The following is a 21,020-nucleotide window of genomic DNA, read 5'->3' as shown; positions in this document are numbered from 1 at the left end:
CATCCTTGTCTTATCTCCTGAGTCAGCCCTCCATCTGTTCTCATCCAGGGAAGAGGGACGCTACTGTACACCGTACGGCACCAACCCAACAAACAAGGCAACACGAACAAGGGCGGCGCTCTATAGTGAGCACTTACTTTGGGATTTTGAAACATTTGTGACTGCAGAACAGCAAGTCCCAGGTTGTAACACAACACCATAGGAGGTCATAATATCTAAAGTTGCAATGTGCTGTTGCGACACAAGTTGCCATATAACCTTAAAATGGTTATCCAGGACTATTTATGTTTACTATGGGCCTAATAACTAACAGGAAGGTAGTTGGTAACAGATGCTAATACTGGCCTGTTCCACCTGCTGTCAGCTCAGAAGAGTTGATGTGCTGCTCTGTTGACATGGTGTGACTGCTGGCATCATACTGATTTACAGCCAGCTCCCCGCAGTTAGGCAGCAGGGAGCCAACTGTAACACCCCATGGACAAAGCAGAGCCGGAGAAGCCATTGCTCTGTTAACGAAGCTGCTGAATCGCTGGCAGGAGCGTTCAGTGTCCGCTCTGTGGCAGCAGTGATCGGCAGCAGGAATAACAGGAAGTGAGATAGCAACTACCTGCTTGTTAGTTCTGAGGCCCGTAGTAAAAAAAAAGTTCTGGATAACCCTTTTAATGACCGACCCTTACAGATTAGAATTGACAGGCACTATGACAGATCTACTGTAAATCCATGCCTCAGGCTAGTCAGATTTATAGCCAAATGTGATGCATTATTTGGTGCGTTCAGTAGTGTCTGAGCTACGGCCTTTATCGGGATTTTAGTGCTAAACCGGCAGGCACACTGGTATTTGTACATGTCCATGACATTACGTTATGTGGGCGACACGTCACTGCCATCTAGTAACATGGCCGACAGCGAACAAGGCAGGAATCAGGGGAAGAATTAGATTACATTGGTTGAAATAAGACCTAGGTCCATCAAGTTCAACCGTTCTCCAATTGTTCATCTCATCACCAAATTAGCTATAACGCGTAATGTTATGTGTATGGATGAAACCCTCCAGCCCTTTTATATAACACGTAATAGTGTCGGCCATTATTACCTCTTGTGGTCGGTATTCCACTCTGACTGCTCTAACTGTAAAGAACCCTTTCCTATTTAGCTGATGGAATCGCCTTTCTTCCACCCGCAAAAAGCGCCCCTTGGTCCTAAATAAGTCATGTGCCAGCCCTCTGTACTGACCACACACACAGCACTGTAATGAGATCCCCTCTGAGGTGTCTTTTTACTAAGCTAAATAAGCCCAGCTTTCCCAACCTCTCCTCACACGAGGCCTCCATCCCTTGTAATAATCTGGTTGACTCCTTGTTATTTTTGGACATTTCCTGTCACCACTGGGGTCTGTGACCAGCTCCTGGTGTGAAAGCCTCATTGGGGGGAGACGGCAGGAGCTACCACAGTACCGCTCAGTGAGCCGTCATTACACGGGCTGAGTCACGGGGGTTCCCGGCCGGTGAGAGGCACCAGCCAGGCTCCCGCCTTCCCCGCCAGGGTCACATGACTTAGAGAGCGGGGGCAGGAAGTTTAGCAGGGAGGGGCCGCCCACATCTGCCATTTAGTGAACTCCTCAGTGAGGAGCAGCAGCAACAGGCAGGAGACGGTGCGAGGAGCAGCAGAGGTGAGTGCGCAGCTCCGGGCCGTGAGTGCAGTGAGGAGGGCGGTTACTCCCCATGGGAAGGCGTCATAGCTCTGCCCTGGCCGGAGGGCACCGTCTGACTGCGGGAGTGTAGGGACGGCCCGGGTGTAGCCGGGCAGGGCGGGCGGGCCGGCGTCCTCCTAGTAAACGTGTATAATAGATGGCTTCTAACACCGTGTGATCTTTCCTGTGCAGACTCGGCAGCAGGATGGCGGTGGAAGGAGGGATGAAGTGTGTCAAGTATCTCGTCTTCATATTTAACCTCTTGTTCTGGGTAAGTGGCTCTTTCCCTCAGTGCCCGTGTGATACTGTCTCCTGCGGCCATCGCGTAGGGCGATCTGTGCGGTGGGATCACGTGTTCTCCGCAGTGTGCAGCTTGTGTCTCGCCTGGAGGGGCTGATCAGCTGCTTGGTGACTCCATACTATGGAGACGTGGGCTCTAAAGTAGATCGCAGCCCTCTAACCCCATGTCGTCATTGGTGCGATTCTCCTCTGCATTGTGGGGAATGGCTGCTGATGATCTTGCCTTTCTTGAGAGCTATTGTGTTGCTAAATTCTGTTCATGATACAAGAAATTTTAAATTGTGAAGTGTAACTTTACACACAGGCCTATGTGAGTGTTCACGTTATGGTCCACAGCTGTAATACTCCTCCCGAGTCTCCCCTGGCTCTTGCTGAACTTATAAACCTTGCCATCTATACATGGAGGCTGGTTGTCCAGGGCCCTAACATTGATATAGGCTGTCAATGTCTGATCAGTGGTGATGGGACACCCAGCACTCCGCCGATCAGCTGTTTCCGGTGCTGGAACTGTTCAGTTGTTCCGCTGACAGAGCAGAGGCCAGGCACTGCACATCCGACCATATTGACTCGAATAGGTGGCAATCGTCTAGTACTTGGTTGCAGCCAATATTCCATCCATGGAGCTGTGCAGCTGAGTAACTGAGAAGTTCCAGGGACTCTGTCAACAGCTGATCAGCAGGAGTGCAGGGTCACACCCCCACTGACCAGACACTGATCTATCCTAAGGATAGTGTAAATGTTAAAGTCCTGGACAACCCTTTTAAAAGGTAAAACGTCTTATTCAGTAGCTGAAGGCTATCTTTTCAAGAATAATAATAATTTTATATAGCGCCAACATATTCCGCAGCGCTTTACAACTTATAGAGGGGACTTGTACAGACAATACAGCATAACAATAAACACAGTTCAAAATGGATACCAAGAGGAATGAGGGCCCTGCTTACAAACTATGAGGAAAAGGGGAGACACAAGAGGTGGATGGTACCAATTGCTTTAGTTATTTGGACCAGCCATAGTGTAAGGCTCGGGTGTTCATGTAAAGCTTCATGTAAAGTTCATGAAAAGCTTTGAAAATATCTATGATCCATAATATGGGGGTCTGGCTGCTGGGACCCACTCATCCTGAGAACCAGGGCTGATGATCCCCATGTGGATGGAGTTGTGGTTGGCCATCTGCATCTCCTTCCTTTTCTTGCTGTTATTGCGGAGATAGTAGAGTGCAACGCTTGGCTGGTCTTTGGTAGTCCCATCAGACTGAATGGAGCAGCGGTACGCATAATTGACCAACTCTCCATTCACAATGAGGCTCTTCAGACCCCTGGTTTCTGAGATCGGTGGGGGTCCAAATGATTGGCCTTATTCTGTGAATAGGGGATAACTTTGACACTTGGGGAAACCACTGTAATTTGGCAGATCAGGCATGTTGGTTAGGTGACTCCCTCTGGGATCATTTATTTTCTGAAGGGAAAAGAATGGGACCGACTTATGTGATCTCAGTGGCTGTACTTAGAATTTAGTTGATCAAACATTGACTCAGTGTTTGCTGAACGGTCATGAGATTGCGGTATACATGTTAGATATTAGTCATTAGCAGTACTTCAGGGTGGTCAGATGTTAGTTTCCACTAGGTAAGCAGTGGCCGTTGTATGTCTAGTGGAGGACAGTCGTCCGTGATGCATACACTTGGGTGAAATTTTGCTCCTGCTGTGGCCCATAGCTGTCCACTGGTCACTGCATGTGTAGTTTTATGGCTGTGGGCAGCCAGCGTCCGCATAGTCTCATTTCTACTTTTCCCCTATGTGAATTGTTCTCCAGACTATAGATGGTTAAATGGGCCAGTGCACTATTAGAGGAAAATAGAAACATTCTGAAAACCATACTTTGCAAAATTCCAAATCACGTTTGTTATGGTTCAAATATTAACTTTCGTCAACTTCCATTGCCACCAACATTGGGGAACAGGCTGGTTGTAGAAGTACACCATGTTTGGCCATTTCATCAGTCGTCAAGGTTCACTGGTAAATGCGCAATGTATAGTAGGAGCAGATCCCAATTCCCTGTGTCAGATCTGAGTGGGTGTTAAGAGAAATGTTTTTCTGGGGAAGTCAGCTGGAAAGGTTACACCACGGCATCTAGGTTGCACAACCACTTCCTTCAGTCCAGGTCTTATAATTATCCAGATGTAGCAAGCTGTATTTGTTTGTTTACACCTTTTTTGCTCCTTTTTATATAGTGTTCCTCATGGATGTATCTTGTGTAACCCTTCCCTTGCTCTTTGCCTTACATAATTGCTGTCCTGAGGCCTAATTTTAACCCTGTACGTGTTTGTGTACAAACTGTCTTGTTACCCAGCTGTGTTTGGTTTATCAGAAACTGGTTTTCAGCCACTGAAGTCTGTTCTTGGAGATTGAGAATGTCAGAAAGTCTAGATTCTTCAGATAGTTGTTATGCTCTTAAAAGTGACAATACCGGTAACGCTAGTCTTAAGATTGAATGAGTTTATAGCTTTACATTTACCATAGGTTACGCAGTTTTATAACTACATCTTACACTTGCGGTATATACCAGTTACGTGATATCTATTTCAGGAGAATATCACATTCTAAACTTGATCTACAGGTTTTGCTGAAGCCTCTAATGGATGTGTGTTGTTGGTTGGAAAGATGCAGGAAAAGCAAGGAAAGCCATAATCATGTGGTCTTTGGATTCTTTCCACTTGCTTACTGACTCGCTGTGTGTTTTGGCAGTGTATTTCCTCTATTTATATCTGAGATTCTTGTGTTTATCTTCTGATTGTCTGTTCTGGATGCAGGTTGTCTTGTCACATGTTGCTGTGATATTTAGCTGGTGTGCTATCACACATATAAAGTGACATGGGAGCCTAGCTGCAGTTTTACGCACAGGAGCAGGGTAACAGGCTTTGTTAAAAAGGCACAACACATGTCCACAGTATGTGGTATTGCAACTCGGTTGCACTTAACTCTGTAGTGCTGAAGTTCAATGCAAGACACAAGTTATATTCCTAGTGGAACTTAAAGAAGCACATCTATGAACTTTACCAATCCACCTCAATCTGTATGTGTAGTTTAGCATACTCACTTTGTCTCATCCAGTATCCAGCACCATTCCGCTCCTCATCTGAGTGACACGATTTCAGGACGCGCAGTATCGGATCACATTTAAAACCTTTTCGAGTCTGAACAATTTTAAATCTAGAAAGAGGTGAACGATACAATCTGTGTGCAATCATAGACTGTATAATACTAGAATTGTGGGTCAAGGACGCTACTGGTCCAAACATACGTCCACATATATTCAAGAGCTCTATTGTAAAGGGGCATACTGTATAAGGCTACAGTCACATAAAATATTATCAGCGGGTCCTATCTGTCTTGCATCTCACTCGCCCATTATCTATGAAGATCCTTATGAAACACGGATAACTTTGTACTTGAGGCGGTGTCTGTTGTGGAGGGCCGAACCCATAGGCTGAAATCCCGTGAGTGTAATAAATAATATGTATGTACCAATGCTTTTTAGCTGATGTTTTGGTCACTTTTGAATGTTGGTTGTGCTTTCACACTTGTGGTAGCATGGGACGGACTCTACAACCCACACAAGTGGCTCAGGTAGTGCATCTTATCCAGGTTGGCACATCAATGCAAGCTGTGACAAGAAGGTTTGCTGTCTGTCAGCGTAATGTCCAGAGGCTGGAGGCGCTGCCAGGAGACGTGGAGAGGGGCTGTAGGAGGACAGCAGGACTGCTACCTCAGCCTTTGTGCAAGGAGGAGCACTGCCAGAGCCCTGCAATATGACCTCCAGCAGGCCACAAATGTGCATGTCAGCGCAAACGGTTAGAAACCGACCTCATGAGGATGGTCTGAGTGCCTAGCATCCACAGATTGGGGGGGCGGGGGGGACGGGTTGTGTTCACAGCTCAACACCGTGCAGGACGCTTGGCATTTGCCACAACGCCAGGATTGTCAAATTCGCCACTGGTACCCTGTGCTCTTCACAGATGAAAGCAGGTTCACACTGAGCACATGTGACAGTCTGGAGACGCCGTGGAGAGCGATCTGCCTACAACATCCTTCAGCATGACCGGTTTGGTAGTGGGTCAGTAATGGTGTGGGGTGGCATTGCTTTGGAGGGCTGCACAGCCCTCCATGTGCTCGCCATAGGTAGCCTGACTGCCATTGGGTACCGAGATGAAATCCTGAGATCCCTTGTGAGACCATGTGCTAGTGCTGTTGGTTCTGGGTTCCTCCTAATGCAGGACAGTGCCAGATCTCATGTGGCTGGAGTGTCAGCAGTTCCTGCAAGATGAAGACATTGAAGCTATGGACTGGCCCACCCATTCCCCAGACCTGAATCAGATTGAACACATTTGGGACATCATGTTTTGCACCAGACTGTCCAGGAGTTGGCGGATGCTTTAGTCCAGGTCTGGGAGGAGAGCCCTCAGGAGACCATCTGCCACCTCATCAGGAGCCTGCCCAGGCGTTGTAGGGAGATCATGCAGGCACGTGGAGGCCACACATACTACTGAGCATCATTTCCGTGTCTTGAGGCATTTTCACTGAAGTTGGATCAGCCTGTAACTTCATTTTCCACTTTGATTTTGAGCATTATTCCAACTCCAGACCTCCGTGGGATATTATTTTTTTTACGTTGATAATTTTTAGGTTTTATTCTCAACACATTCCACTATGTAATGAATAAAGATTTACAACTGGAATATTTCATTCAGTGATATCTAGGATGTGGGATTTTACTTGTTCCCTTTATTTTCTTTGAGCTGTGAGTTTTGTTTGTTTTTTTTTTTTTTTGTCCTGGCTGTTGCTGGTACTACAAAGTGCTTATTTGTATTTACAAAAAAAGCATCTGCGTGGGGAAAATGCCCAACTGATTCAGATCTAGTTTGTAAAAGTGAGAACTGACCTTGTACAGGAAGTGAGACCATCCAAAATGGGTGTACACAATGCAAGTTTCAGATTGACTTTTATTTACTTCCTGAATTAATGTCTAATCTAGTCCAATCAATCTTCGCCAAAAAGACTTGCAGGACCCTGGTCCAACGTTTAGGGTATGTGCACACGCTGCGGTTTTTGCTGCGGATCCGCAGCGGATTTGATGCTGCGGATCCGCAGCAGTTTTCCATGCGGTGTACAGTACCATGTTACTGTATGGAAAACCAAAACCGCAGTGCCCACGATGCAGAAAAAGCCGCACGGAATTGCTGCAGAAAAAAAGGACCATGTCACTTCTTTCTGCGGATTCCGCAGCGGTTTTCAACATGCACCAATAGGAAAGTGCTGTTGAAAACCCACAGAGGAATCTGCAGAAGAAACCGCAGGAAAATCCGCAGTGGTTTTGCACTGCGGATTTTCCAATTCCACAGCGGAAAAAACCGCAGCAGATTCCGCAGCGTGTGCACGGGGCCTAATGCAGGTAATCCATGGCTGCCAACAGTGCACTGTGAAGCTACCTGCGCCATCCCCCGTACCTCTTCTGATTAGAAGCCCTGCAATGCCATTACACTGCAGCATAAAACACCCGTGAAGTTGCAGGTGGCAACTAATCAGTTTCTGGCATTGGCACAGTTAATGGGAGGATTGCAGTGCTCTGGTCCTGAGACCATGAACTACTAGGGTCCCGCAAATTAACTGGCTCGACTGTATTTAGAATAAGAAAACCCTGCCTTTTATTCCGCCTATTCCCCTGCTTCCTGAATTCACAATCTACTGTGCAAAAGCAGCTCATATCTGGCTTTGTTTTTTTTTCCCACTGGATTCACAACTACACTGATTAGTACTAGCTCTTCTTTCTGTGTGCTAACTGAGCAGTAATCCATTCTGGTGTGTATGGGAGATGACCTAGCAGTCTAACCACCAGCTCAGTCAAATCTAAATTAAAGGGCTTGTATGCTACCTTAAGGGTACCGTCACACAGTACCATTTACATCGCTACGACGGCACGATTCGTGAAAACAGCGGTGAGGAGGAGGCGGCGCCAAGAAGATGTGAGTGACAGCTGTGTGCTATCTGAAGCAGGGGGGAAACGCCGGCCCATTTGACTGAAGAGCAGGTATTTCAGGCAAATTATAAAACTGATTATTTCTCTAGTTACAGCACCCAGAACTAAAAGAGCCACCTTGTCAGAATGCAGCATTACTGCTGCACAAGGTGGCTCTTTTTTAGTTTGAAACGACTGGGGGGGGTGGGGTGACAGGTTCCCTTTAAGTGCTGTAACGCAGCTTACTACGCATGTGTACTAATTTACATAACAGTGAATCTTGCGACACAGCCGGACGTACATGACACAAAGTTGAGGAAAGCAGAGAGGTCCCTTTCTTTTTAATAAAAATTAAAAATAAATGTAAAAAAATAGCGTGGTTTCCCCCTATACTTGTTAACCAGCCAGAGGAAAGCAGACTACTGGGACTGATATTTCAGGCTAGTAAGGATCCAATATCCATAAACCTTACCAGCCTGATAATACCAGACCACAGCAGCCTGCTTACCTTGGATGGCTAGCAAAAAAGTGGGATCCCCTATAAAAAAAAATAAATAAAAAAAAAAAAAAAATCGTAGGGTCCCCCTATTTTTGTTACCCAGCCAAGGAAAAAGCAGACAGCTGCAGCCTGGTATTCTCAGGCTGGCAAGGCCCATGGATTTTGACCCTCACCAGCCTAAAAATAGCAGCCTGCAGCTACTCCACATTGGCACATCCAAAGATGTGCCAATTGTGGCACTTTACCCTGCTCTTCCCACTTGCGCTGTAGCGGTGGCAAGTGGGCTCATATTTGTGGAGTTGATGTTCACCTTTGTATTGTGCGGTGACATCAAGCCCACGGATTAGTAATGGAGAGTCATCTATAAGAAACCTATCCATTACTAATCGTATAGTTATATGGTCAATAAAGACACAGCAAGAATAAAGTCCTTTTAATAATCTTAATTAACCATACTTACTGCATCGCCTAATCCCCTGACGCCCTCAAACTCCTGCAAAAAAAAAATAAATAAATAAACCAACACATACTCCCTGTCTGACGTAGTCCAATTGCTGAGTGTCCCACGACGAGTCCAGCTCTGCTACATCTGGGTGCCTTTGGCTGAATAGTGGCAATATACCACCATCCAGCCAGACACAGCACAGCTTGTAGATGACCACCGGAGATAATTTGGTCTCCGGCAATCACCTGCACTACAGGTATCACGATCAGCTGATTTAATCACGAAAACTGCAGTGTACGTGAACGTCCAGCTGCAACAAGGTAAGACATTGTTTAAATTAGTACACATGCGTAGTAAGCTGTTTCCGCACTTACTACGCATGTGACTATAAAGATGATGCGGTTTTACCGCATCTAATAGTCTATGTGAAATTTATGCTGCGGAGACTGAGCGTCTACAAAGAGGCGCCGCATGTCTGTTTGCGCAGGGAGCCGCGGGCGTCTTAACGCTTATTGGAGATGGGACTTCTTGAAATCACCTCCACTATGCTGTAGCATCTGGACGCTGCGGGTTTGACACTGCGGCTGTACGCAGCGTCAAACCCGCAGCGTTAACCGTGGAGACATACCCTTAGAGTTGGAAGGGACCTCCATGGTCAGGGTGTCCAACCCCCTGCTCCATGCAGCATTCACGAAACCATCTCACATAGTGGTCTGTCCAGCCTCTGAAGACTTCCATTGAAGGAGAACTCACACCTCTCATGGCAGCCTGTTCCGCTCATTGATCACCCCAGGTGTTTTTTTTTTTTTTTTTTTTTTTTTTTCACCCTAATCTAACTTTTCCCATTCAGTTTTGGTCCATTTCTTCTCGTGTTTCCATGTGCAAATGAGAATAACGTATAGGTTGTACTAGAAGCCATGGGATTTTTGAGCTTTTACAGATGAAAGGTGTAGATTGAGAAGAGTAGGGTCCCATCACATAAATGGTTGGTGTAAGCAGTCTGACTATCCCAGCATCTGGTCTTATCTTGATTATTAACTTCCCCCTTATTTCTATGCACATACTGTAACTGCGTACTTGTGGTTTGTGTGGCCGTTTTTTTTTTGTTTGTTTTTTTTTCTTGTATTAGGTGTTTTTTTTTGTTTTTTTTAACAAATTGCTTCAGGTCACTGCTGGGCACTTTACGCCTGATCCAGCGTAGGAAAAATGTCAGTTATGTGAATGTGCCCTTGAACCAAATCATGCTACAAGATATCGCGTGACTCTGAACTAGACTGCGCTGCAGAGTCACAAATGTTTCCAATATGTCAATTATTTATTTTTATTTTTTCTCCCCTCTGTCCCACTCCTGGTTTCAGCTTAAAAATACAATCAGAGGAAATAGAAACCCGTCACCACTTCTGTATTTATCACCCGCTCCTGGTTTTGGCTTGCACATACTGAGGTAAAAAGACCTCGCCGAATCCTCAGTGTGCACCTGGCCTTATGGCCGTTAAACCACCGCTGATTGGCTGCATGTAACTGGTCGGTTTAGTCCAGCTGATTACATGTCTGCGTACACAGACAATAACGTACACAGATAAGATTGCCTGTTTACACGGGATGAAGTGCTCCCAAAAAAAACTATTTTAAGCAAGCTTAAAAAAAAGATCATTGCTCCAGATCAATGAGTGAGCCGGGTTGTTTAGATTGAAGAGAAAATTGCTGTGTAATGTCAGACTGGACAACATGTTCACTGTGCGAGGATCATATTCATGAATATTAATAGATTAGCTTTCATAGAAGCAGAAGCTGTCCCTCCAGAGTGCTGCCTGCTTGACATGCTCATGTGACTAGCGGCCATGATTTCCGTGTTCTGCGCCTGGTGACTGCCTGGATCAATATTTGCCAGAGTGATATAAAGCAGCTGGAGCGACTAGGCGCAAGAGTTTGTAGCTCACCTTCATGTGCTATTAACCACTTGGTGTCCAGAAGACAGTGAACGCTCCTTTACAGGTCACCACCTGACAGCACCATGGAGGACGTCCTTCTTATCCATAGTGGGACAGGAAACCACGAGAGTTTAAAAGGACCCTCCCCTTTCCACCCTTCAGTGTTTTTCCTGTCCCACTATGGATGGGAACGACGAGAGATTCGCCTGTCCCGTGCAGAGTGTGGATCGGGGGGGCTCGGCCTCTTCCTTCCCACTGTGTCCTCTGTATAGCTGACACCCAAGTAATCGGGTCCCTCAGCAGCACCAGTGCAGCGCTGCTCCTGTTGGAAGGGTCGCTTCCCCCTAGGGGGGCTCTCGACCTGGGATGAAGCCCCCTGATGTACCTGCATATTCGTCCTGCAAGGACGCTCCCTTCGCAGGCGGATCCGATGGTGGCAGGCATCTGGGAACGCTGGAGCGGCCAGAGACGCTGGGCGGCGACTCGCTTCCGGTTCACCGCTGCTGTGCGCGTCACTTCCGGGTCGCAGCAGGGGCGGTCATCCTCTTCGCTCCTGCATTAGGAGTTCCGGGACTAGAAGACAAAAGGATAAAAAAAGGTATAAAGGTATGTGCGGTGCGCAGTAAGGCGGCAGAGTTATGGAGGATTCAAACCCTGTAGCTGCAGTCAGCACGGAGGCGGTTACCCAGGCACATGTGAGTTCCCTCTTTGTGGTGTGCTCCCTACAGCCCCTATTGAAGATACCGTCAGTGGTCTTTTTGTCTGTTCTAGGGGCGTCCCTCATCCGGAGATAGGAAGGCTGGCAGGACTAAGAGGTGCCCTATATGTGCCACAAAACTTACCGTCTCATGGCAGAAGCCTCTCTGCGAGTCCTGCACGGCTCGTATTGTAGGAGAGGAGCAGGCCTCCCTACTAACAAGCATGAGAGCCATGGTTAGAGAAGAAGTGCAGGATTCGATATCTAACTTATCTGCTCCCCAGTCGATCCAGTCTGATTTCCAGGATCCTCCCAGGTCCAGGAAAAGACAGAGGGAGTCCGATCTGTCATTTGAAGACAGTTCCTTCGAGTCTGATGTGGAGGAAGAGGAAGTGTGCAGAGACCCTCCTCATAAGGGGAAAAAGTACTTGTTCTCCTCTAATGATATCGATGAGCTTCTGGGTGCGGTGAGACAGACTATGCAGGTTGAGGAGCCTTCAACCACTCAGTCTATCCAAGATGAGATGTTCGGAGGGCTCTGTTCACAAACATCAAAAGTCTTCCCGGTTAATGCCCATATTCGGTGAGTCTGAGCTGCCAGGCTCTGACATTGCTCACAGTTTGCAGCCGTTAACCTCTTCATCACCTCTTCCCGCAGCTCAACGATTTTAGAAGAGTGGGAAGAGGCAGAGAAGAGGATATCCATTCCGAGAGACTTTAGGCTACGTCTTCCTTTTGACCATGAAGAGGTCAAAGATTGGGAAGATATACCGATGATCGACATCCCACTAGCGAAGGTGTCTAAGACATTTGAAGACTCCTCGAACTTGAAGGAGCCTATGGACAGGAAGGCAGATGGTCTCCTAAAGAGAGCTTGGGAGAGCTCGGCCGCAGTAATCCGCACAAATATAGCGGTAACATCTGTGGCGAGAGCAATGCATCTATGGGTTGACTATTTAAAAGATCAGTTGTCGGCCAAAGCTTCTAGGGAGTCTATTGTGAATGCTATCCCTTTACTAAAACTAGCAACGGGGTTTCTGGCAGATGCTACTGCAGAATCTGTCAGATTCACAGCTAGAGGCCAGTCATTATCAAATGCAGCCCGAATGGCTATATGGTTAAAAAGCTGGTCAGGGGATGTCCATTCAAAGAACAAATTATGTTCCATTACCTTTTCAGGAGGCAGAGTCTTTGGCCCTATATTAGACGACATTCTGGAAAAAGCTTCTGATGAAAAGAAGGGGTTTCCAGAGGAAAAAAAGAAAAAATCCCAGCCCTTTCGTAGGCCCTATTACAGTCACGAGATCAGACTATAGGGGTAAGGGTAAACAAGGGAGATGGAGCTACCAGAAAGGGGGGGAAAATAGGAACCGAAATAGAGATCCAGGTCCCTCAAACCCTACGTCAGAGTTCCGGAGGAAATGACGCCACCAGGATAGGGGGACGGTTGCTGAACTACCTGAGGGAGTGGGAGAAAATTACCACAAGTCCGTGGGTCCTTCAGGTTATATCTCAGGGTTACAGGATAGAATTCGACTCCCTTCCCCCAGAAAGATATTTCGTATCCAACGCCCGTCTCTCTTCAGCCTCTCCAATGTGGTTGGACGTACAGGATCTCCTCCGGATGGAGGCGATATCTCCTGTTCCTCCTCACCAAATAGGAACAGGTCACTACTCGGGTCTCTTTTCTATAAAGAAACCTTCAGGAGAATCCCGAACCATTATAAATCTCAAGCCTCTAAACAGATGGCTACAGTACAAAAGGTTCAAGATGGAGTCCATCCGCTCCACAATTCCCCTATTAGGAAAAGACGTGGTAATGTGCACTTTAGACTTAAAGTGCATATTACCACGTGCCAATATTTCCACATCAGAGATACCTGAGATTTGCAATAGAAAAGGAAGGATCAATCTTCCATTATCAGTTTCGTTGCCTTCCATTTGGATTGGCGTCGGCTCCAAGAGTTTTCACAAAACTCATTATAGAGATCGTGTCTTATCTCAGAAAACGAGATATCCCGATAATACCCTATCTGGACGATTTCCTGTTAGTGGCAGATTCTGTGGGGCAACTCAAGGTCGATTCTCAGTTAGTGATCTCCACACTGCAGAAGTTAGGATGAGTGTTGAACTGGGAAAAATCACACCCAACTCCAAAATCAAGAAGACAGTTCTTAGGTGTAGTACTGGATTCGAAAATCAGGAAATCGTTTCTTCCGGACGGAAGGCGGTCCGACCTGATAAAGAAAGTTCGACAGTTCGCAGGAAATCGAGTGACAATAAGAGATGCAATGAAGATCCTAGGCATCATGACAGCCTGTATCCCATGTGTCAGCTGGAGTCAGTTCCATTCCCGTCAGTTACAAAGAGCAGTTCTAACATCATGGGACAGAAGACAGTCTTCGATAGACAAGCAGTTTTTCCTATCATCGGGTCAGACAATCCCTACGATGGTGGACGGTGTCAGAAAACCTCCAGGTCGGTGTCCCTTGGATCCAGACCCCAGCAGTCACGGTAACAACGGACGCAAGCCAGCAGGGTTGGGGTGGCCAGGTTCTCGGAAGGTACTACCAGGGACAATGGAATCTGGAAGACAGCAGCAATTCCTCAAACCACAGAGAGCTGCATGCGGTTTGGAAGGTTTTGTGTTCAGCCCGGATCTTGTTAAAAAAACAAACACCTAGAGATCCTATCGGACAACATGACGACGGTGGCCTTTCTTCGTCATCAGGGAAGTCTAAGGCATCCGAAGCTACAACATCTGGCAGATCAGATTTTCGTCTGGGCAGAAAGATCGGTACTTTCGATTTCAGCGGTCCACTAAGAAGGCTCAAGAAACCAGATTGCGGACTTTCTGAGCAGAGAAAAATTATCACCCACAGAGTGGGAACTGAACAGCAAGATTTTCGATACCCTGTGTCGACGCTGGGGAACTCCGATGGTGGACCTATTTGCAACCAGAAGAAATGCAAAGGTAAGAGCATTTTACTCTCTGAACCCTCAGGAGAACCCGGCAGGGGTAGATGCCCTCTCTGTCATGGAGCAAGGGTCTGCTATATGCCTTTCCCCTTCTGGCTTTAGTGCCGAGGGTCCTCATAAAGATATGCGAGGAAGGAGCTCGAGTGATCTTGGTGGTTCCCTTCTGGCCCGGAAGAAGCTGGTTCCCTCTCCTAAGGAAGCTGGCAGTGGACCATCCTTACCATCTTCCAGAATGGAGGGACTTACTTTCTCAGGGTCCGGTCCTTCATCAGAACCCAGAGAATCTGCAGTTAGCCGCGTGGATCCTGAGCGGCAGCTCCTAAGAGCAAGAGGCTTATCAGAAGGAGTAATTTCTATCCTACAAGCAAGTAGAAAACCAGTGACTTCAACGATATACCTTAAGATCTGGAAAAAATTCTGCAGCTTTTGTGGAGACACAACAATCAATGTTGATTGCCCTAACATTCCTAGAATTCTTGATTTCTTACAGCAGGGATTCAAGAAAGGGCTTAAACCAAGTACCTTAAGGGTCCAGATATCAGCCCTCAGCGTGTTTTATGATTCCCTTGCTGCCCATCCTTGGATCGCTCGGTTCTCTAAAGCAATTATGAGGTTAAGACCCAATTATGAGGTTAAGACCCCTAATCAGGAAGATTGTCCCAGCTTGGGACCTTAACCTAGTCCTTAATGAATTGTGTAAGAAGCCCTTTGATATAAAGGAAGATATAAACATTTCTAATCTTTCCCTTAAAACAGTATTTTTGGTAGCCATCACATCGGCCAAGAGATTGGGTGAACTTCAGGCCCTGTCCATCCAGAACCCTTATCTACAAATATTCGATGATAGGCTGGTTTTAAGGCTTGACCCAGGGTTCCTTCCCAAAGTTGCTTCAGTTTCAAATATAAACCAAGAAGTTGTACTTCCATCCTTTTGCCAGTTTCCTAGGAACGAGAGTCTTTCTTCCATAACCTAGACGTCAGGGAAACGGTACTTAAATACTTGGACATGACTAGGGCCTGGAGGCAAGATGGTAATCTCTTCATCCTTTACGGGGGTCCTAATAGAGGGGAAAAAAGCATCAAAGTCCACCATAGCCAGATGGATTCGATCCGCTATTAGCGTAGCCTATCAGGCACAGGGAAAGAATCCCCAGAGGGCCTTAAAGCTCACTCGTCTAGGGCTATGTCCGCATCTTGGGCAGAGAAAGGGGGAGCCTCGGTAGAACAGATTTGCAGAGCGGCATCTTGGTCTAATATTAGCACCTTTTCAAAACACTACAAATTAGACTTAGTCTCTTCTCAATTAGCTTTTGGCAGGAAGGTGCTTCAAGCGGTAGTCCCACCCTAAAACCAGGAAGTTTCCTTTGGTACTTCTCCATGGTGCTGTCAGGTGGTGACCTGGAAAACGGTAATTAGTCTTACCGATAATTGTATTTCCAGGAATCCATCCTGACAGCACGGATAGTTCCCTCCCTAATGTAAATATGTGATATACTTATGTGAAGTAACATTTGTATTTAACTTATGTTCGAAATAAATTTTTTGTTTGCATCCATCCAGATGTGTTACTTTGGAAGATCACTGAAGGGTGGAAAGGGGAGGGTCCTTTTAAACTCTCGTGGTTTCCTTTCCCACTATGGATAAGAAGGACGTCCTCCATGGTGCTGTCAGGATGGATTCCTGGAAATACAATTATCGGTAAGACTAATTACCGTTTTTTAGATGTAGTTTAATAATTTTATTTCTGCTGCACTTTATTGGGTATTAGGAATTGATTTGTCCTGGGATCTTCTAGAGAACTGGTGCAGCACATGGAAGTCTGTTTTGAGTGGGAGGTCCAGACTATTGGGGATGTTGGGGAGTGTCCACAGGCCGGATTACATCTGGATTAGCTGCGGATTGAACGCTGCATACAACCGCAGCGTTTAACCCACAGCGTCCTGATGTTACAGCATAGTGGAGGGGATTTTATCAAATCCCGTCTCCACTATACATGCGCACACGCATCTGGCGGCCCTGCGTTTAGACATGGTGTTTTTTTTTTGTTTTGTTTTTTTTTTTTTTTTGAGCGCGGCATGTCAGTCTACCTTGCGGTAACACTGTCACCGCAAGGTAAATAACAGTCCTATGTATAGGGTGCGGCCCTTCCAGATGTGTGCAATGAACACCTCTGAAATTGTCGCGAGTACAGAAGGGGTCGTCACTTTGGACGGAGCGGAAAACCCACAATCCGGACAGACATGCACCCTTAGTCTTGGGTCATTAGTAGAACATGGTGCACAGGGAGGCAGGAGATGCAGGGTGGAGCGCTTTGTGGGAGAGTGTGATAATCTCATGCTGGACTCTGTAGCGGATGGGCAACCAGTGCAACGACTGGCACAGGATTTAAAGTGAAGTTTCTGAATCTAGTTTTTAGTTCTCCAGTTGTGCATAGTTATTGCTCGTGTCCAGCATGGCTATAACACAACCCCAATTCCATGTAGCTTTCTGTCAGTCTGCGCAGCTAGAACACCGACTTTTAAGCCCGTTTACACTGACCATTAATCTGTTACGCTAATGACTCATCATTCATGATAATCATGTAATGTGAACGGGTGGGTGACTGATTTGTGAAGAAAAACACACGTGTATCGTGCATGTAATTGTTTGAGAATAACATGCTTTCTCGTCTTTCAAAAATTGTGTAGATTAATCATCGAATAAGCGAACTGACATCTAAAAGGAGTGGAAATTCAAGTCTTATTTTTTTAATTTTTTTTGTCCCTCATGCTGCCACACTTATTGTCCCAATTGAAAGGGCTCTAGAGCAAGGGTGTACATATTTGAAGCTGCGCTATGTTGGCTTTTCTGTTCTTAGGGCCTTGCTTGTTGAACTGCAAGTTCTGAGCTCTTGGCCCCCGTTTGACAGGAGTTATGGTTTCTCACATTGTCCTACAGACAAGATTTATGTATAACTATTTTTCTTTTTTTTTTTTGTGTTACAAGTATGAATTAAACTAGCACTGACCAGATGCCTCTCGTGCTTCCACAATGTGACTTCCTCATACTACATGGGGGTGGGCGGGGGTTTGATGAAAAATGTAGAAATTGCCATGTTTCCTTGGGTTTAACATTTGTTCCCCTTTATCCGTTAACTCAGAGGGGTGCAGAATGGATTCCCTCAAGACAACTTAAATTTGCCTTGAACATTAATATAAAGATCCAAGTGGTCCCCTGCCCACTCGTCACACGGTCTCTGAACACGGCCCCATGATGTATTACAGCTGTTACGAGGGCAATGTCCAGCAGAATGTAGGATAATCTGCTGTTTGCTGGAGGTCTCAGCATCTCTCATTCCCTTTTGAGACTCCCAACTCCCTTTTAATTAGGGAAGAGGCAGCTTTCTTACCTCCCTGTCTTCTAACCCTATTATGCTCTCTATAAAGCTGCAAGTCCTTGTAACCTCCTAAACTTCAAGTTGTGAAATGAAGAAAAAGGGAATGTCTGGTTTTAGAGCATATGACTGCAATGCAAAAAGCATATGATCTCACAAAGCCGTACACTGCCAAGGATGAGCTCATAATTGTGGGGTTATTGTAGTGAACTGCTGGCATTGTTTCAGCCAGGACTTAAAGGGGTGGTCCGGAATACAAATTAAATTTCATCCAAAAAGCCTATTTTCTAATATACTTAACAATCAATTTTTATTTTTTTTTCAAACTATTTTTTGATAACTCTTCGTTTGAGAATCTCAGTGCATGCTGGGATATTGAAACAAAGCGTCATCAGGGGTTAGAGGCTGTGGTGGTGTCACTTGCAGGGTCTACGCTCTGTTGCTGGTGAGAGCGCACTCTATTATGCACATCGGTGACAGCAGGGACTAGCCCACCCCTGAAATGAAGGTCACTGACCCTTTGTGTTGGGGAGCGGGTAGGGAATCTGGCAGTCACCTCAGACTCTGCCCCCCTAATTATGCTTTGTTTGGGTGTCCCAGCATACACTGGGATTCTCAGTGTTATCAAAAGGAAAGTTACCATAAAAAAAAAAATATATATATATATATATATATATATATATATATATATATATATATATATATATATATATATATATATATATATATATATATACACACACACACACTCACCGGCCACTTTATTAGGTACACCTGTCCAACTTCTTGTTAACACTTAATTTCTAATCTGCCAATCACATGGCGGCAACTCAGTGCATTTAGGCATGTAGACATGGTCAAGACAATCTCCTGCAGTTCAAACCGAGCATCAGTATGGGGAAGAAAGGTGATTTGAGTGCCTTTGAACGTGGCATGGTTGTTGGTGCCAGAAGGGCTGGTCTGAGTATTTCAGAAACTGCTGATCTACTGGGATTTTCACGCACAACCATCTCTAGGGTTTACAGAGAATGGTCCGAAAAAGAAAAAAAATCCAGTGAGCGGCAGTTCTGTGGGCGGAAATGCCTTGTTGATGCCAGAGGTCAGAGGAGAATGGGCAGACTGGTTCGAGCTGATAGAAAGGCAACAGTGACTCAAATCGCCACCCGTTACAACCAAGGTAGGCCTAAGAGCATCTCTGAACGCACAGTGCGTCGAACTTTGAGGCAGATGGGCTACAGCAGCAGAAGACCACACCGGGTACCACTCCTTTCAGCTAAGAACAGGAAACTGAGGCTACAATTTGTACAAGCTCATCGAAATTGGACAGTAGAAGATTGGAAAAACGTTGCTTGGTCTGAGTCTCGATTTCTGCTGCGACATTCGGATGGTAGGGTCAGAATTTGGCGTAAACAACATGAAAGCATGGATCCATCCTGCCTTGTCTGGAGCATCTTTGGGATGTGCAGCCGACAAATCTGCGGCAACTGTGTGATGCCATCATGTCAATATGGACCAAAATCTCTGAGGAATGCTTCCAGCACCTTGTTGAATCTATGCCACAAAGAATTGAGGCAGTTCTGAAGGCAAAAGGGGGTCCAACCCGTTACTAGCATGGTGTAACTAATAAAGTGGCCGGTGAGTGTATGTGTATGTATGTATATATATGTATATATATATATATATATATATATATATATATATATATATATATATATATATATATACTTTTGTATAAAATAGAATGTTAGTTGGATAGTTTCTCCCGGGTCATCGTGTCCAGCCCCTGCTCAATGCATTGAACCATTAAAAAATGGATAAGATTATTGCATTAAATTAGGCATTTAGGGGGAAAATAATTTGTTTCGGTCCACCCCTTAAAGGGAACCTCACCGTCATCAGGGGCTTATCTACAGTATTCTGTAATGCAGTAGATAAGCTGCTGATGTTAACCTGAAAGAGGAGAAAAAGACGTTAGATTATACTCACCCAGGGGCGGTCCTGCTGCGGTCCGGTCCGATGGGCGTCGTGGTCCGGGGCCTCCCATCTTCATTCCATGACGTCCTCTTCTGGTCTTCACGCTGTGGCGCAGGCGTATTTTCTGCCCTGTTGAGGGCAGAGCAAAGTACTGTAGTGGCCTCTCTGACCTGTCCCGGCGCCTGTGCACTGCAGCATTTTGCTCTGCCTTCAACAGGGCAGAAAGTACGCCTGCGGCAGGAAGACAAGAAGAGGATGTCATGGAATGAAGATGGGAGGCCCCGGACCGCAACGCCCATCGGACGGGACCGTCCCTGGGTGAGTATAATCTAACGTCTTTTTCTCCTCTTTCAGGATACATCAGAGGCTTATCTACAGCATTACAGAATACCGTAAGACCCTGATGACGGTGGGCTACCTCACCATTAATTTTGGGGGGTGACAGGTTCCCTTTAACCTATAAATTATTGAATACTCAATATTAGAACTGATCCTCTACTCCCACAGTAGCTACAACCTGTAAAATGACTATTGGACAGCTGCCTGCAGATTGTGAGGTGAACAGTGATGCAGAAAAATCCGTTACCGCAATGCTTAAAGCTGTTACGTGGGTTTTTTTTTTTTTTAGTTCTTTAACCCATTCTCAACTGGGCTTTTTTAATGTGTAATATACAGTGTGTGTGTGTGTGTGTATATATCGTTCTTGAGGATCACTGCCCCTTGGCTAGCACTATTAATTACATCCATGGTGAAAAAAGGGAAGAGTCCATATCTCGGGGTGGGGACCAAACCTGGTTCGGGAGAAGTCATTTAAACCTTGCAAAAAAGACGTTTATGGCAAGTGATGAGTCTCTTTAAAGAGACTGTTGTGCTCCTGATGTGACAGATCCGTGAACGGTCTTTGCTTGATGTAGCATAGACACAAAGGTTTGACTCCATAGCACAATATTTGGCCTATGACTATGAACAAGTCATGTGTGCCCTTGGTGGGTTGTTGGTAGAGCTAGGGCGTGTGTCTGCTCTGTAAAGGCCCCGTCTCACTAAGCGATTTACCAACGATCACGACCAGCGATATGACCTGGCCGTGATCGTTGGTAAGTCGCTGTGTGGTCGCTGG

General features: G+C 46.0%; 1 protein-coding gene across 1 annotated transcript in view; it reads left to right on the top strand.

The window, feature by feature from the left end:
• The first annotated feature begins 1,467 nt into the window (after positions 1-1,467).
• CD63 (CD63 molecule) overlaps positions 1,468-21,020 on the top strand; it is a 35,102-nt gene continuing 15,549 nt past the window's right edge. Inside the window, exons 1-2 of the mRNA XM_077297509.1 lie at positions 1,468-1,669; positions 1,883-1,961. Of these exons, the coding sequence (XP_077153624.1) occupies positions 1,896-1,961 (66 nt within the window). The 5' untranslated portion in view covers positions 1,468-1,669; positions 1,883-1,895. The remainder of the gene's footprint in view (positions 1,670-1,882; positions 1,962-21,020) is intronic.

Source organism: Ranitomeya variabilis, chromosome 3, assembly GCF_051348905.1.
Source record: "Ranitomeya variabilis isolate aRanVar5 chromosome 3, aRanVar5.hap1, whole genome shotgun sequence".
In the NCBI taxonomy this organism is placed as follows: domain Eukaryota; kingdom Metazoa; phylum Chordata; class Amphibia; order Anura; family Dendrobatidae; genus Ranitomeya; species Ranitomeya variabilis.
Note: the sequence above shows the minus strand (reverse complement) of the source record. Positions and strands in the feature narration are given on the sequence as shown.